The sequence below is a fragment of the Bubalus kerabau genome, chromosome 20 (genome assembly GCF_029407905.1).
Source record: "Bubalus kerabau isolate K-KA32 ecotype Philippines breed swamp buffalo chromosome 20, PCC_UOA_SB_1v2, whole genome shotgun sequence".
Classification (NCBI taxonomy): Eukaryota; Metazoa; Chordata; class Mammalia; order Artiodactyla; family Bovidae; genus Bubalus; species Bubalus kerabau.
This window is the reverse complement of record NC_073643.1, coordinates 30,339,228-30,356,451: the sequence shown is the minus strand read 5'-3', so window position 1 is coordinate 30,356,451 and position 17,224 is coordinate 30,339,228. Positions and strand designations below refer to the sequence as shown.

Sequence of the window (17,224 nt, the reverse complement as noted above, 5' to 3'; positions counted from 1 at the left end):
TTTGAGAGCTGCTGGCTTAGTCTGTAGGGTTGCTGAACCGGGTGGAAGAGTGATTGCAGACTAGCAGTCTTAGCTTGCTTAAGTAGTCTCCTGTGTATGAGATCTATCTGCTGCCATTAATGGTTACAGTGTTTGGAGGAATGGTTGGTGTTCCTGACCTTTGTATCTCTTAGAATTTAGGTTATTCAGACAGATTTCATCACTAAATTTCCTTACATTAGTGGTAAAATGTGAGGGGACAGGAATAAAAAAGATGTTGATATTTTCATGAACAGATGTGAAAGTTATATACAGATATTAATCAACCTTTTACTTCGCAAGATATGTCTTGTATAGAACGTGCGGTATATGCCTTTTAAATGATAAAATACTAAAAATTTTAGTTGAAAGCAAAAGAAGTAGGAGAAGTTGAAGTTTATTTTACTATTTTAACAGATAACAAGACAAGAAAATTTACTAGTCTATATAAGCATTACAGGGGGCTTTCCAGGTAACTCAGTGGTAAAGAATCCACCTGCCAGTGCGGGAAATGTGGGTTCAATCCCTGAGTCGAAAAGATCCCCTGGAGGAAGAAATGGCAGCCCACGCCAGTATTCTTGTCTGGATAATCCCGTGGACAGAAGATCCTGACAGGCTACAGTCCATGGGGTCGCAGAGTCGGACACAACTGAGCAACTAAGCACACACACATAAGCATTATTTATACCTTGGATGTTAAGAGCTTAGGGTGTGGGAGTCTACTTAAAATTGTGAATGTAAGGTTGGGCCAGTTTCTAATTACTTAAGTGGGGACAGTAACACCTCCCTTTGTTGTAAGAGATGGAGGCAGAGTAATGGTTTTAAAATGTGGAAAGTGGAACTTAGACAATAAGCTTTCGACTAGAAATACCAGTAGTTAATTTTCAAGATTTTAATCTGATTTAGGTTTTGTTTGGATCAGGAGTCTGGGAGAATTGGATGGAAGCATGTAGGAGCTTGTGAGTTAGATTGATCAGGTGTGGTGCAGGCTGCTGAACAAAGTCATTCTCACAACTACTTTTCCTGATCTTAATTTTGTTAGTGTTGTGATGTATTCTGTATTTGTACTTTTTGTTCAAGAATTGTGACTCTACATGGTGTTATATATATATTTTTTAATTTTTTACTTACAGGATTCAGTGGTCCCAATTTAAAGGCTATTTTATTTTCAAACTGGAGAAGGTGATGGATGATTTCAGAACTTCAGCTCCTGAACCAAGAGGTCCTCCCAACCCTAATGTTGAATATATTCCCTTTGATGAAATGAAGGAAAGAATACTGAAAATTGTCACTGGATTTAATGGGTATGCATTTAATTCTGCGTTAAAGGTTTAATTTTTAGCAGATCATTAAATATTTTTCCTCTAAGTTTTGAAGTGTCTAGTTGTTTGATAACTGATTATTCATTTGAATAAGCTCTGTGTCTCATGATGTATATATATAGATAGATAGATGTTATTGAGTTCCATTTTATAAGTAGTTGAAATTCTCACAGCTTTTTTTTTTTTTTTTTACACTTGAACCACCTTTATATGGTTCACTGGCATTTAGACTTCAAATGTGTGTGACACTGGAAACATCAAATATTTAAAAATTTTTTGTATTTATTTTATATTTGATATTATAAATCTTTATACTTTGGAACCTGTTATTGAGGTAAGTGACATTTCTTTTAAAATGAAAAGCAATTTATGAAAGGATTCTACTTCGATTCTACTTTTTAATTAAAAATATTTTTGTAAGAGTCCCTGTTTTCCCTCCAGTAAGGAACCGTTTTAGCCTTTTATAAAACATAGCACTGAAAAGTTACTCTCCACCAAAAATGAAGCTGACTTTTAAATTAAATGTCATATTCTGTTATTTTAAATACTTTCTTTTCAGGACTTTGTATTTTTAGGGCTCCCTTTATTGAAGGCAAGAAGTATTTTTGAAGTTAAATTGTTCAGTGTTTAAATTGGCATAATTTGGAGTGTGGAATGACAATACCTAATTTAGTGAATTGTGGATATGTTAACCATGAATTTATATTTAGGGATAGTTTTTGATGAGATTTCATTTGTATTTTTAGGAAGCAATGGTCTCAATTTTTTCTTCAGATATTTAATCACATGGGATTTGCAACAAGATAGTGTAATTCACTTAACCCTTTATTTTATGTCATGTTTCCCTGCTTAGCAGTTTGATTTAAGGTATCAAATTCTTAAACTTTGGTTTTGGGTATGTTGCCAAAATACTCATGGGAGAAATTAAAGCTGCTCTTAGGGGTTTGGGATTGGAGGGAGACTTGTTTTCCATGGACCCTGTTGTATTAGTGAAAATTATCTAACTGTATACATATATCTACTTACTCATTTTTTTAAAGCATATATCAAGATGAAGCCACGTGCTATGTATTGGAAGTATGTTACATAAGGCTTACTATTGAATATGGTTAAGAATACTTCTTGGGGATGTTTATAAATAGTGCAGAGGTTGATAGTACTTAGACATTATGGTAACTCATCTTTTATTTCAGTAAGTTATGGCTCATTTAAAATTAAGAGTTATGGTCAAACAGGTCAAATTATACCACTGCTTTGTGAATATGAGGCTACTTGTGATTCTAAATTAGTAATACCATTTTCAGTTCTTACACATTAAATTGGATGAAACACAGCTATATAGGTATTAAATATTTCTCATTTGTTTATTTGTTAAATAGGTGCCTTTCCTTCTCCAAGATATTTTATACACACACACACATATATATAATTTGTTAAATAGGTAATTGACTTACCTCTGAAAAGGACTTGAACAGTCCTTAAATGCCTAAGCATATGTAAGTATAATTTCTTTTAAAATATTTTTTATCTTGAACTATAATTTATATTTTTACTTTGATATTTCAAAATGGCAGTTTGCATATTATTTTTCTTAAGCAGAACTCAAGTCTTAATCAATGATACATTAGTATTTTTGTATTTTTCATTTTTGATTTACCCATTTTTATCTATATCATAATATTTGATATGTGGTACATTGAAACATCTTTGTAATATTTTTCAGTTTTATTTTTGTGTTTGAATATACATCGATTAGTTGTTGCTCTAAAAATTTTTTCCTTCAAGGTGGTGAGTAAAAGTAGCATCTTTTGCACCTAGTTGAAGGGTTTGTCTTTGCCAGTATTCCTCTTCTGCTCTTTGTAATAGATCATCTTTTAAATTAAAAAAGTTACAATAGTGTGTTCATAATTTTTAAAATATCCTCATATGTCCTAGGAGTATATGAAGAAAAGAAAGGAGGATCATGTTGTATGCTAGTTGTATTTTACTTTTAGAAGAGCTTTGAAATTTTTATATCAGTACAGTTACGTCTGTGTTCTGTTTGTCTTTATTTGAAATGGCTGCATTATTTTCTGTTACATTAACAGATTATGTAGTTCATTTTTTCTGCTCCCTTGGTGGGCATTTATTTTTTTAGCTGTTACAAGTGCTTGTAGTGCGCCCCCTTGTACATACACTTTTGTGTATGATGAATGGCGTATGTTGAATTTATATATAGATTTATTGTTCCTTTTTTTATTTTGTAGAGACCGTTACTAGGTTATCATGTATGCACACTTAAAATTTTTATTATTATTGCCAGATTGACCTCAGAGAGTATTTTCATTGATGCTTCTGTGTTATATGTAAATGCTGTTTATTTTTTCAGTATTTTTGTGGGTCTGTCCGTGGATTTGTGTCTCTTTGATTGCAAGTGACATGGAGCATGCGTGTCCTTAGTGACTCTTTAATGAATTGGTTTCTTTCATATCTTTTTTGGTTTTTCTTATCTTTCAGTGATTTTCTTATTGGTAAGTTCATTTTGCTGTTTTTGTTTTTAATTAGTGAAAGCTCTATAATAAATGCTTCAAATTATTTTGGCATGAAAAGATTATTTTCTAAAACTACTATTGTCAGTATATAAATTTTTCCTCTTTTAAGTGTAAATTATCCATTTACTTGTTGGCCGGATTTTCTGAACTGTAAGATTCTGGACACCAAGGGTGGCTATCTTTTCCATACAAAGCCTAGAAGAGTAAGTGCCTGAATTTAGTAGATTATCAGACAAACAGATACTGAATGAATGAGTGAAAGGAATAAAAGCATGCTTCTGTATCTATACTTTGTTTAATGGGGCATGGTAGAATTACATGGTTGAATGCTCAAGGTTACTTTTTAAAGAATTTTAGTCATATTTTCTTGTCCTTTTAAAATTACTTTTGAATTTTAACATTTTATAGAAGATGGACTATAGCTACTGTACAGAACTGAAGTTAAAGTTTCTTAGGTGAGAAACACCAAAAATTAAAAATTAATGGAATTAGAAGCTTAATGTGGGATTATAATGAACAAGAGTATCTGGGATTACTCAAAGCGGGCCATTTATGAAAATCGGCTTCCTACCATAGATAACTGTGAATATAATTTAGAAACTGTAGCCAGTAGTTCTTTCCTATAATGAATGGTACACAAGAGAGATTTTGAGAGGGCGAGAGAAGTATAACTTAAATTTCTTGTAGTTTTTAAAAGATCATTTTATATCCTTCTAACTACTAAAGTGGAATAATAATGAATATAAATTAATTACTTAAGTCTTCCTCTGCTTTTGACAATCTGTTAGACCTAAGACCTCGGGAAAATTAGCAGTAAGCTTCCCTTGCTGTGGGTAGTTGACTAAAAGGGCATGGCTGTGTATTTATGAGGGCATCTAGCCACTGTGGCAACCCACTCCAGTAATCTTACCTGGAAAATCCCATGGACGGAGGAACCTGGTAGGTTGCAGTCCATGAGGTAGCTAAGAGTCGGACACAACTGAGCGACTTCACTTTCACTTTCACGCATTGGAGAAGGAAATGGCAACCCACTCCAGTGTTCTTGCCTGGAGAATCCCAGGGATGGGGGAGCCTGCTGGGCTGCCGTCCTTGGGGTCGCACAGAGTCGGACACGACTGAAGTGACTACGTAGCAGCAGGCAAAGTGCACAACCATTTGATACCTAAAAATCTTGGTTATATCACTGCTAAGGTGTCAGTTGTAACTGAGGAGTGCTTATCTTTTGGCATGATGGCCTGACTATAAAATTTCTTCTCTGGAGTTATTTAAGTTATTTTAATGTACATAATCGGAGTTCGCTTAGTCCTGAAAACTTTCAAATGATTGTTTTTTTTTCTTTTTTAAAATTTATGTTTTTAATTGGAGGATGATTACTTTACCGTGATTTGCTGGTTTCTGCTGTACATCAGTATGAATCAGCCACAGGTATACGTGTGTCCCCTCCAGCTCTTGCACCCAAATGACTTGTTTGTATGCTTACGTGCACCAGTGCAGATACCTTTAAGTTTCTGCACCTGAGGGTTTTTGCCTCTTCATATTTTTTTAAAGGTTTATATACAAGATTTTCAATACTTTAAAATCTGGATTATAGATATAAAACATTTACTCCTTTTTTGATTTTATTTTGTTTGCTTTATAGTTAGCTTAAGATTATTCAAGGATGAGAGAATGGGTTCTAGCCTTTTGTTACTTGGTTCTTTTACTCCTTTTACCTATTTCTGCTTGCTGGTGTACCTGTTCCTCTTGGGGAAAATAGAGTTATTGCATTTTATGTTCATTATTTGTCAGTATTTGTTGAGCATGTTGAATCTATTAGAAGAACTTATTTATTTATTTCTAATCTATTAGAAGAACTTATTTATTTTTTCTCTATTACCTTTTTTAGCATAACTTGTTGAGACTCAAGGTTGCTTAGTAACCTTCCCTCCTTACTCCCCTTTACTGCCTTGCCTTGTGTGTTGGTAATAGGGTTTGATGTGATGCTGTCTTTAATAAAATTTTATAATTGAAAGAGAGGAAATAACAGAAACTTAATTAATTTTTCTTCACATTTTTATTTGAAGCAAGTAAAGTAATTCAGGCACTGTAGAAGGTGATTAACTGGCTAAAAGTGTTGTCAGTTGCTGCACATTTCTTTTAGGGTAGGGAATGATGTAGAAACTAGTTTACGGTTATGTACCATTATTGAAAGGGCCAAACTCTTCTTTTTCTTAACTTACAATGCTGTTTTCAATAAATCCCAATTTCTAACATTTGTTTTGAGGTATAAAATATATGCACATGAATATTTATGACATGTATATATTTATATAGATGCTAAAGCCTGATCCAGAAAGAACGTATTGATTTAAGTAAGATTGTATCACAAGATTCCACTGGTGATTTCTAACTTCTGTAGAACTTTAGAGTAAACAAAACTCAGTACATTTAATCTTTGATATCTAAGAGATACTTAAGTTAATTTCCACTTAAATAGTAATTTTGTTAATTAAGACAGTATAAATGTGGACCTTAATAGAAAATAAAGATGTAGTAAAAAGTACACCTTTATGCATAAAAGTTATTGGCTGTTTCAGCATTTTTTAAACCAGGTGTCTGATTTTATGGTTAGCTCTTTTAGCCTTTTACTTTAATGGTCTCTGTGTTTTAATATCCTTTATCTTTTTTTATGAGGAACATTGCTTTATAACGTATGTGAAAGTTGCTCAGTTGTGTCTGACTCTGTGAGCCCACGGGCCATAAAGTCCATGAAATTTTCTAGGCCAGAATACTGGAGTGGGTAGCCTTTCCCTTCTCCAGGGGATCTTCCCAATCCAGGCATCGAACCCAGGTCTCCCACATTGCAGGTGGATTCTTGACCAGCTGAGCCACCAGGGAAGCCCAATATATAACTGTATAACACACATATAATTATATAATGTAGAAGTAAGATAAAGATTTTAATTTTTTTGATGGATGCTTTCTTTCTAGCTGAATATCTTGTTGTATATCCAGAATATTGGCACATCTTGATGATCAAACATTTAAACAGATAAATTAAAAAATATTAATTTTAGTCACTTAGAATCTTTCTTGGGTTAAAATACAAGACAGGAAATTCTAACTTTACAGCCTGGTGTTTACAGTTTCTAATTTATGCTTAGATGTCTTTCTCTGTTCAGCAGCATTCTTGATATATGAATTCCGATAGCTTTTAGGTACATAAGATTTGAATTTTTTTTTTTAGGTCAATAGATGGGGACAGATTGCAGGCAGATTAAGGTATATACGTAATGTAAAACGTGTGATCCTGTTTCATCAGATTTAGTTACTTTTTGGAATTAAAAGAAATATTTTGTTTGGTTTCACCATAGTTGGTCTCTGGAGGGTTTGTGCCTTCTCAAAATCTTCAGTAAATAGCAGATGAAATTGGGATAATGATAGGAACTAAGATTTAGTCATAAAGTATGGGCTTCCCTGGTAGCTCAACTGGTAGACTGCCTGCAGTGCAGGGTACCCTAGTTTGATTCCTGGGTCAGAAAGATCTGCTGGAGAAGGGATAGGCTCCCCACTCCAGTATTCTTAGGCTTCCCTGATGGCTCAGCTGGTAAAGAATTGTCCTGCAACATGGGAGACCTGGGTTAGACCCCTGGGTTGGGAAGATCCCCTGGAGATGGGACTGGCTACCCACTCCAGTATTCTGGCCTGGAGAATTCCTGGAGTGTATATATAGTCCATGGGATCGCAAAGAGTTGGACACAGCTGAGCGACTTTCACTTTCAAGTGGTTTATATACATTATGTATCAGCGCTCATAATAATTACTTAAGAAATGTGTTTTCAGAATTCTTGTTCGCCAGAAGACTTTAAAGAGGTAAATTCAACCTGGGCACAGTGTCCCAGAGGGTTAGCCAGGATTTTTTTTTTTAAAGCCATACTACCCTGTATGTAACTAGTGTTTTGTTAGATGTTGTAGACATACTTTTTGGGGGTTTGCTTAACAAAATGCGTGCTAATCATATCCTTATTAAGTTATTTTCTTCCAGTTCCTTATGTAATCTTAATTTTCATCTTAGGATGTAGACAAGTAATATATAGGTAATGCAAAGTAAACGGAATGCATTTTAAATAATTCAAACTATTTTTCTACTTAATTGTTTTACAGTGCACCTTTACTAATAAATATCTTTCCCCATTCTCCCAATTTCAGGATTCTGGTTCATATTTTTCATTGAGAGTTAGTCGCGTTCATTTTTGCTCTTTTTTTCTTCTTAGCACATGTCTTAGTTTAGCTAGTGATAATTTTTTATTAGAAAAATTGTTAATGTTTTCAGTAAACTGTCTTGTATGCTGTGTAAACTGTTGTGTAGTGGAAGAGAAAGAGAAGCAGACCTGTCATAGAGTTGTACCAGGCATTCATTTTGGATTTACCTGGTTTATTTTTATACCTTCTTTTAAAGACCCACCTCAAATTAAATGTTCCCATTTTTATGTTCGATTCCCTGGCATACAATTTATTCTTTCTCTGTAGCACTGTGTACACAATTTTATTAGCATTTGTTGTCATAATTGTTTACCTTAAGTGTCTTTCAAGTCTGCTATTGAGTAAACTATAGTCGGCTCTCATGTTTACATAAAAGACTAAAAAGTACTTAATCTTAAATGCAGTTGTCAAAATTATAATAATTGTTTCCTGTGGGTACTTTGATTTACAGGAAGTTTTTGTATTTAAAACTGTTCACTTGAGTGAGAGTTGTATAACATCTTAGTGCCATCTATTGGACACTTGGTAAAATGACTTAAAAAGCTTCTGAAAATGTTTTAATTGTAAACTTATTTTGTCATAGGCTGATGTTATGCAAACATAATACATTTTTCTTTCTAAAGCAGTATTGACATTTACCCACAAATACAGTGTTAATAATTGACTACCATTTTACCTACTTTTCTAGAGAAAATTAGCCAAAACATTTTAGTCTAAAACCATGATTAAGCAAGAAGTTGGAAGAGTTGCATCTTTTATGGTTAATTTTAATTTAAGAGAAACACTGCTGTCAGTGTGTAAAGGAAATTTAGTTGAAGGAATAGATAGATACAAATAGACAATATCTGTTTAAGTATTTGGTAAATAGTATTTGAGTCTCCTTAATACTGGATCCTACTTTGCTTATTTTGTAAAATGTATAAAAACTTTTAATTACAGTATCACTCTGAGATCTTCATTGAGGGAATAGGGTTGGGGGGCAGTATGTGGGTGTTTAGGATTTGGAAAGCAATGAGCTCAACGAGGGGCACTGTACTGGTATGCCACTAATACTCTGAAGTCCATGATGGTTTTTTATATATATATATATATATATAAATTATATATTGAATGTCATGTATGTGAAGAAATCCTGCCCTTAAGAAGCTTTCAAATATGAAAAAAAGACACACTTTGGAAAAACAAGATACTTTATTTTGACAGTGTTTTACTCTGATTTTGAAATGTAAAAAATAATAAGACTCAGAAACTCAAAGAACTTTGCTAAAAGAGTAGTACTGATGCTAAGAATATAAGAACTAAATATTGTTGGTCCAGCTAGAAAATGTACATTTATAATTTTATGTGTGTGTGATATAGAGGAAGACGGAACATGGAATTTGAAGTTCGAGAACCTGAGTTTGAGTTCTGCACTATTAGTCACTAAATTGCCTTCCATTGTGGAAGACAAAGAATTTTGTGTTGAACTGCCTGTAAACAATAAACAACTTTGTAAATAATAACTATTTGAGGCTTTGTAATTGTTTTTATAAAGAGAATAAGTAGATTTCATGTGACAAATACTGAAGTCTGAAGTTTACATACACGTTTTAGCTGCATTTATCATTATTTTGTGAGATTTTGCTATTCATATTGTAATTCTGAGGAATGCTAATAGTGTGTGAGATAAAAACTCACTGATTTATAAAATCAGTTCAGGTTCAATTTATGTCTCAGGTTTGTATTTTCTATGATCAAGTGAAAATTTGATTGTGGTTGTTAAGTATTTGGTAAAGTTGTCAGTAAGGTACTTGCCAAATATATATAGTGTGTGTGTTTGTATGTATTTTAAGTTTGATGAAACATGTAGGTTGTATATAAAATTTTATTATGGAGCAGAACCGTATAATACTTTTTCATTCGAATCACTTTTTGTATTCTGATAACATTTGTAGTTTATTTGAACACTGTAAAAAAAAAAAAAAACTTGGTGTGCAAAAGAATGCTTGAGAAAGTTTATGTATTAAATAGACTCTCACTTGTTTGTGTTGCCTCTCTTATAAACTTAAAATTGAATTATCATAAATAAGAATGTTAAAATTTTTTCTCAGTTTTGAAGCTTTCTGTTCATTTTGGATGTTCTTTTTAAGGGATGGAGGGGGAAATTGTTTTTTTTTTTAAAGAGAACAGGTGTGCTTCTTGTTTTGCCTAATTTTAGGTGATTCATCCATTCATTTGTAGCATTTTCTTTTGTAGCTCAACATGGGTGACTAGATAAAGCTTGAAATGGCGAGAGTAATGTTTCTAATTTTCTTGAAAATTAATAACCTTAAACTATAAAATTATATTCTTTTGCAGTATACCTTTTACTATTCAGCGACTATGTGAATTACTAACAGATCCAAGGAGAAACTATACGGGAACAGACAAATTTCTCAGAGGAGTAGAAAAGGTATGTATTGTATAATGGGGTTATATTAAACTGTAGCATAATAGATTTTCTTTGAATAGACTCTGTTTCAGGCATCTTGTCTTGAAATAGGTTTTTCAGCCTACCTGAAGTTTTTCCCAAATTGTGTTCTAAGTTTCAGAGAAAGATTTAATAAGAGGAAGGCAGAAGAATGCTTGGGAAAAGCAGTTTATTATTGTCTCTTGGAAATTCTTAATTTATCTTAACATATTAATTGTTCTGAGAAGTTCTGTAGTTGATATCTTAAAAATAGAGGGTTTTGCAAACTTATCTATAGAATTTTTTAGTTTTAGAATTCAAAGGTACACAACTTGGAAAATCACTAATACAAGGCATTTAAGTTAGGTATTGAGAAGGATTATGTCACATTTAAGAATATGAGAAGAATTAGGTTTTTTGTGGGTGAGGAGATGTTAGAGGGCAGAGCATTCTGAACAGAGGAAATAATCTGAGAGGCAACTATATCACAGTGTTTCAGGGAATGAAAAGCAAGTCATTGGCTTGTGTGGAGCGAAGGATGAATGAAGGAGCTGCATGTGAACTGAGATGTGGACCATTGGTTTTGCTAATTCCTATAGCGATTGCTCCTAAAATATAGTCTAGTATACATTTTAAGGTTCTTTTCAAATCCCTTTATTTTACCCTTGGAGCAGGAATCCAAAATCATTACCTAGTGATTTACAATAGATCTTAGGGTCTAACTGGATTAGTGTGTTTGTTGGACTCTGAGGGCAGGAAGCTGAGGTGGTTCTTCAGTACTTAGCAGTTCTGAGACCGCAGCACTTAGGTTTCTCTTTGGGTGAAGAGGCGGGTCACAGTAGCCATAGTTGTGTGACTGGGGCCAGTCACGCATCCAGGTCTCGGTTCCTCATCTGTAAAATGTGGACCATAACAGCACTGTGAGGAGGATTAAATATAAAGCACTTACTTTGGCTCAGCAAGCTTTCAATGAATATTAAACTATTGATAAAGTTATGATTATCAGGAAGGTTATAAAAAGGTTTGCGTCTCTTTCCCTGAGTTGTATCATGCTACACATCAAGCTTTTGAGTGGATACTGCTTTACCGGGAAATTGAATATTATAAGGCCTAAATACTTCAACCTCTGAATATCTTGGTGTCATTCTATCTAAATTAAGAGAACATGGTTCTGTTCTATTATATACAATACATAAAATACGTGATGTCAGGGCTCCAAAGCAACTAAGGAAAAAATGAGACTGACAAAACAAATAGCTTAGTAAGTTGTTAGATTTTAGTCTGTTGCTACTGTTTTAGTTTTTGCTTTTTTATTGAAGGTTTTTGTTTTTAGCCATTTCTTTTATTAGTAAAAATGTAATACATGGAAACTTGATACCAGGGTGATTTTGGGAAATTAAAAAGAGGTAAACTTTATGTTGTACATTTCCTCATATTAATCAGTAAATGTTGTTATTGCAGAATGTGATGGTTGTTAGCTGTGTTTATCCTTCCTCAGAGTAAGTATAGCTACTTTTCTTTTTTCCTAGTATATTATATTCTGTTCTTTCATTTTTAATATATGCCTTAAAAATATGTTACAATTATTTTATATGTAATTAAGCATGGTAACATTTGTAAATACTTAACAAAACTACCAACCAGTTCCCAGAGTAGAATATTACCAATAAACATTACCTATGTATTTTTCCAGTGAAAAGATTTGTATTAAATAGATTGATGATTTACTGCAATCTTACATTGTTGGATTTATGTACTATATTGATGACATTGCTCTTCATGATGGACTGTTATTTCTGATTGTCATGAGTTATATAGTAAATTTAGGTAGCTGTGTAGGGCACATTCCTTGGTACCACTGGTAATTTTACTAGGAGTGGATGTCCTGGGATTATGAAAAGTTTAGCGCAGTGTCCATGGCTTCCTCTGATTGTCAGTAATGTCTCCCCTACTTCCACCAAAAAAATCTATTTATTCACTGCTAAATGTGTTCCCTAAGGATATGGAGTGAAGGAAGAGGGATTGTAGGAAAATATTGCCCTCTGTTGAGAAGCATTTGTTTAATGGTTAAAATACCTGATTTCATAGAATGATTATGGTGAATTTGTTTCAGAACTCTTGAAGAATATATTTGTATATTGTTAAATGAGATACTAGGATAATTTCATGGTTATTTCTCTAAGAAGTCTTTTGTTTGATTCTGTGACATTGAAGTCTTACAAAAGATCTTTTAGACCCTTGACTCTTTATCAAAGTTAACTGAACTATCCATAAAAAAAATTTTTCCCTCTCATAGGAAGAACAATTCCAATAGTTTAAATCGAATGAATGGTGTTATGTTTCCTGGAAATTCACCAAGTTACACTGAGAGGTGAGATTATTGATTTTTTATTAATCAAAGAGCTGCAGTTTCTTAATTTTGAATAGGAAACTCAATGTACTTTTAAAAAGTGGGAATTTTATGGCAGGTATAGGATGATATACCAAAAGAATTAATTTGGTGACCCTTGGTTCTGAAAGTATGTCTGTGATGTGTGCATATAAACCTTGGGAGGGATGACTTTTTTTTTTTTTTTTTTTTTTTACAAAAAATGGGAAAATGACGTTCATTTCTCTTACCATAGGTCTAATATAAATGGGCCTGGAACACCCAGGCCACTTAATCGACCAAAAATTCCTTTGTCAGTTCCCATGACAACAAACGGCTTGCCTGAGAGCACAGACAGCAAAGAGTCAAAGCAAAATGAGGACAAAAATCACAGGTTTGTATGTGATTTATTTTTGAAAACATGTTTTCCCGAAAAAGTGACATTTATGGATGATTTTTCAGCACTCCTTATTTATTATTTACTGTTGTTTTGAGAAGGAGAAAATATTTTAATGCACTTAAAAAGGGCATTAGCATATGCTGATGATGGGCAGAGAAAAGACTTAATTGCTTGTTTGGGAAGATTCTATTTATAATAGGGTGTTAAGAAAATGATCATGATATATTTTTTTCTTTTAGAAAATTACTTGGAGAAGATACTTGTAAATGAGTTCAAATTCTGTGAATCATTTCTCTTCGTAGATCATAAAAGGAAGTCTTTTTATTGATATCCCATCTCAAGTTTTCTTATCACATTAAGGGAAAGGAGTGAGTGAGAGGAATTAAGAGTATGTCTCAGTGGGGAACTTGTGGTTTTATTGTAAGAGGACATTTAACTCACTGAAGAATTGAACACAAAGGTCATGTAATTCACTGAGTAGTCCTAGTGGGAAATGTTTAACAGTTTAGGTGTCCTTGGAATTATTCTCTTGTTTTTCTTTGCCCAGATGTTACAATTTAATGTGCACAGTGAAAGTTACATATTATTATATCTTAAAAATAGAACGTAAAGGATGAAGAAACAGTTTTATTAATGACACTTTTAAAAATATTTACAGTGACTCTTCAACATCTGAATCAGAAGGTTCCTCGGTGAGCCCTATAAAAAATAAACATCCAGACGAAGATACTGTGGAGGCAGAAGGGCATGAGGTAAAAAGACTCAGGTTCGACAAAGAAAGTGAAGTCAGAGAGATGGCCAGTCAAACATCTTCCAGTGAAATTTCTTCAGTTATGGTAGAAGAAACAGAATCTCCATCTTCATCTCAGAATAAAGACAAAGAAAGTAGTTGTACCAGGCAGCACTGTACAGAAGAGGAGGAAGAAGAGGATGAGGAGGAAGAAGAAGGTATTTAGAGACCATCTGTAAAAGGGTGGAGTAAGGAGATCCTCAAATTCTTGTACTTCATTTTTGCCTGAAAGAATTTAACATAATGGAACTCCTTATAATGCTGATGTTGGGTTTTTTCTCCCACCTGTATGTAGTTGCTGCTGAGTTTCAGGGGATATGATTTGAACTGTAGAATATCAGAATTCATGAAACTTAACTGTGGAGTATTTTGAAAATCAAATTTAACTACAACAACATTTGCTTATTTTTAGAGTCTTTTATGACATCAAGAGAAATGATCGCAGAAAGAAAAAATCAAGAAAAAGAATCTGATGATGCCTTAACTGTGAATGAAGAGACTTCTGAGGAAAATAATCAAATGGAAGAATCTGATCTGACTCAAGTTGAGAGAGGTTTACATTCTGAAGGTAGTGAAAATACAGGCCCTGTAAGTAGTGGTTCTGATTGCCATGAAACCGAAGAATTAGTAGGATCCAGTTCCAGTAAAACTGGAGAGATTCTCTCAGAATCATCCATGGAAAATGACGAAGCCACAGAAGTCACAGATGAACCAATGGAACAAGACTAACTATTTAGAAATATTTAGATGCAGTATTTTACATACAGTTCTGGTTTTACACTGTATAAGATGTTTATGTAACAAAGTGGACCTTTAGTTTTACAAGAGAAGCAGGTTGTAAAATAAAATACTTTATGGGGTAAATCCTAAAAGAGTTATTCATGTGAGAACTGTGAATATCAGCTCCTCTGGGTCCTGCTTACCGCTGACTTTTTTTTGGCCTGGTCAAATCAGTGGTTTGTGTATAGATTTTTTTTTTTTTTTTTTTTTTAGGGTTAAAAATTTTAAACTGGAAAATAATTATAATTTTGAAAACTTTTTTGGAGATTATCACACTTAGTTTATTACATATGCAAGAAAGCTTCTGTCTTGTCTCTTCCTGACAGCTCTAGCAGTTTTCATGTTTTGGTCATAGTTGGAGCATTTTAACATGTGAACTAGAGGGTTTCATGCTGGTTTCCAGATTTTATTGTTTGACTATGTACAATGGAACTTTAAGTCATATATACATATATATATTATTCTAAGGGGGAAATGTTATATTTTTCTGTTTCTATAAGAGATGAATACAGTGGATACTTTTTCTATTGGTAATGATTGAGTTCACCTCTTTCAGAAGACATTTTCTTTCTCTTCTGAGTAATTCAGATAAAATCTGGCCCCTGTGAAACCCTGGAAATCTTATTACGTCTGTTGAAATACCAGGTTAAACACATTCCAAGAGATCTGTTCAAACTAAATTCTTTTGTATACTTCTGAGGTGCCTGAGAAAAAGACTTCATTATTTATGAGAAAATGTGCTTTATCTTGGAAATTGTGTTCAAACATTTAGCTTACTATTTTGTAGAATGAATGCTTATAAAGCTGACTTGAGACCATCTCAGAAGAACCAGGCTGGTTCCTTTACTTTTTGCTTGCTTTTCTGAACCTTGTGAATATTACACATTTCTTTCTAAATTATTCTAGAGTATACAAATGTCAATGGTATGAAACACCACTGGACTGGAAAAATTAATATATTACTTAAGTAATGTACCGGAGCTAAATGACTGAAGCTTTAGGGGTGCATAGAAGCCACCGTAATTTGTATGACATTTTGAAGTGAATTCAATATTTTTGAACATGCTTCTTTGACAGCCAGTGTTATATTTTTCAGATCAACACAAAGCACAATGGTTACTCTAAACTCAATATTTTCAAATTCACATATTTAAAAGTCATGCGCAAGCTGCAACTTCCCTGTCTAAATTACTGGCTGCCAAATTTATACCTGTTTCTTCAGCTGTACCTTTTGATATTTAGAATTTTTAAATTTCTGTAAAGTAGATTTTGTAGAATGTAATGTGTTCACTGCCTTTGTGAAGCGGTATATAATTGTATAATTTCTGTGTGTAAACTGAATGCTTGGGCTTTCAATACAGTATTCATATAAAGCAATAAATATTAATGTTATGAAATACTCGAGTACATTTTTATCAAAATATACAAGAATCCCTTTTTTAATTTCAGATACCTGAAGTACACAGATGAACTGATAAATCGGATGCAAACATTTTCTCACACTGTATCATACGCTCTGGGGTGACTGGGGCAGCCTCCACAAGTTTTGCATTTTGACTACTTCAATTGCTATGACTAAAAATACCAAAATGAGCTGGCTCCATTTATGTCTGTCGGGTATTATACTACTGACTGACTTGATTGTCAGGTTCACAGCAGCTAGATGATATATTTGTGAAATATGTCTCATAGTTGGAATAAAAACTGAGTATTGATTTATTTACTGTATCCAGGAGAGAAGAAAAATCACACATTGTAAATTTTTTTAAGAACTTTGCAAAAAATGTTACAGCAAATTTTAAATGTGACATTCATTTGTAGTGACCTATTCTTTATTTTGTTAAGGGATATTTTGCCAATGAAAATAGATTTTAAACATTTTAAGTTTAGAAATTTTGAAATTTTCTTTAGAATATTTATGAAATCATTGTCAATAAACCTATTCTTTAAGATCCTGTGACCTTTTGATATTTTTTATTTTAATTGTGCCATGGACCACTTGTAAACTGAATTACTTTTGTTGGATATAAGTTGAAGATTTAGCATCATGACTTTGAGGTCTGTGGTTTTATTTGTATACTTGCAGTTGCTATTTTTGCAAGGGCAAATGTATTTCTTTATTAAATAAAGTATAATAATGGTGAATGTACCAAAATGCCATCACTCAACTCTATGAGAGATCTGCATTTTAATCTATAGTGTAATAGTTTTAATATTTATTAGATATTCTTATGTTGATCATAGATCAAACTTGTTGCTGTTTATACAGATAATTGTAGAATGCTCATGGAATATTTTCTTTAGGATAGATGGGATACTTCTGTAGTTAAACTGGGAAACCTTGT

At 33.0% G+C, this 17,224-nt stretch overlaps 1 protein-coding gene across 5 annotated transcripts in view; it reads left to right on the top strand.

Moving 5' to 3' along the window:
* PPP4R2 (protein phosphatase 4 regulatory subunit 2) overlaps positions 1-16,831 on the top strand; it is a 55,598-nt gene extending 38,767 nt beyond the window's left edge. For all 5 annotated transcript variants that reach the window (XM_055558492.1, XM_055558493.1, XM_055558495.1 and 2 more), the window contains 7 exons: positions 1,152-1,322; positions 10,451-10,544; positions 12,003-12,040; positions 12,838-12,912; positions 13,166-13,303; positions 13,968-14,257; positions 14,512-16,831. In XM_055558492.1, the coding sequence (XP_055414467.1) occupies positions 1,152-1,322; positions 10,451-10,544; positions 12,003-12,040; positions 12,838-12,912; positions 13,166-13,303; positions 13,968-14,257; positions 14,512-14,828 (1,123 nt within the window). In that variant the 3' untranslated portion in view covers positions 14,829-16,831. The remainder of the gene's footprint in view (positions 1-1,151; positions 1,323-10,450; positions 10,545-12,002; positions 12,041-12,837; positions 12,913-13,165; positions 13,304-13,967; positions 14,258-14,511) is intronic.
* The last annotated feature ends 393 nt before the right edge of the window (positions 16,832-17,224 follow it).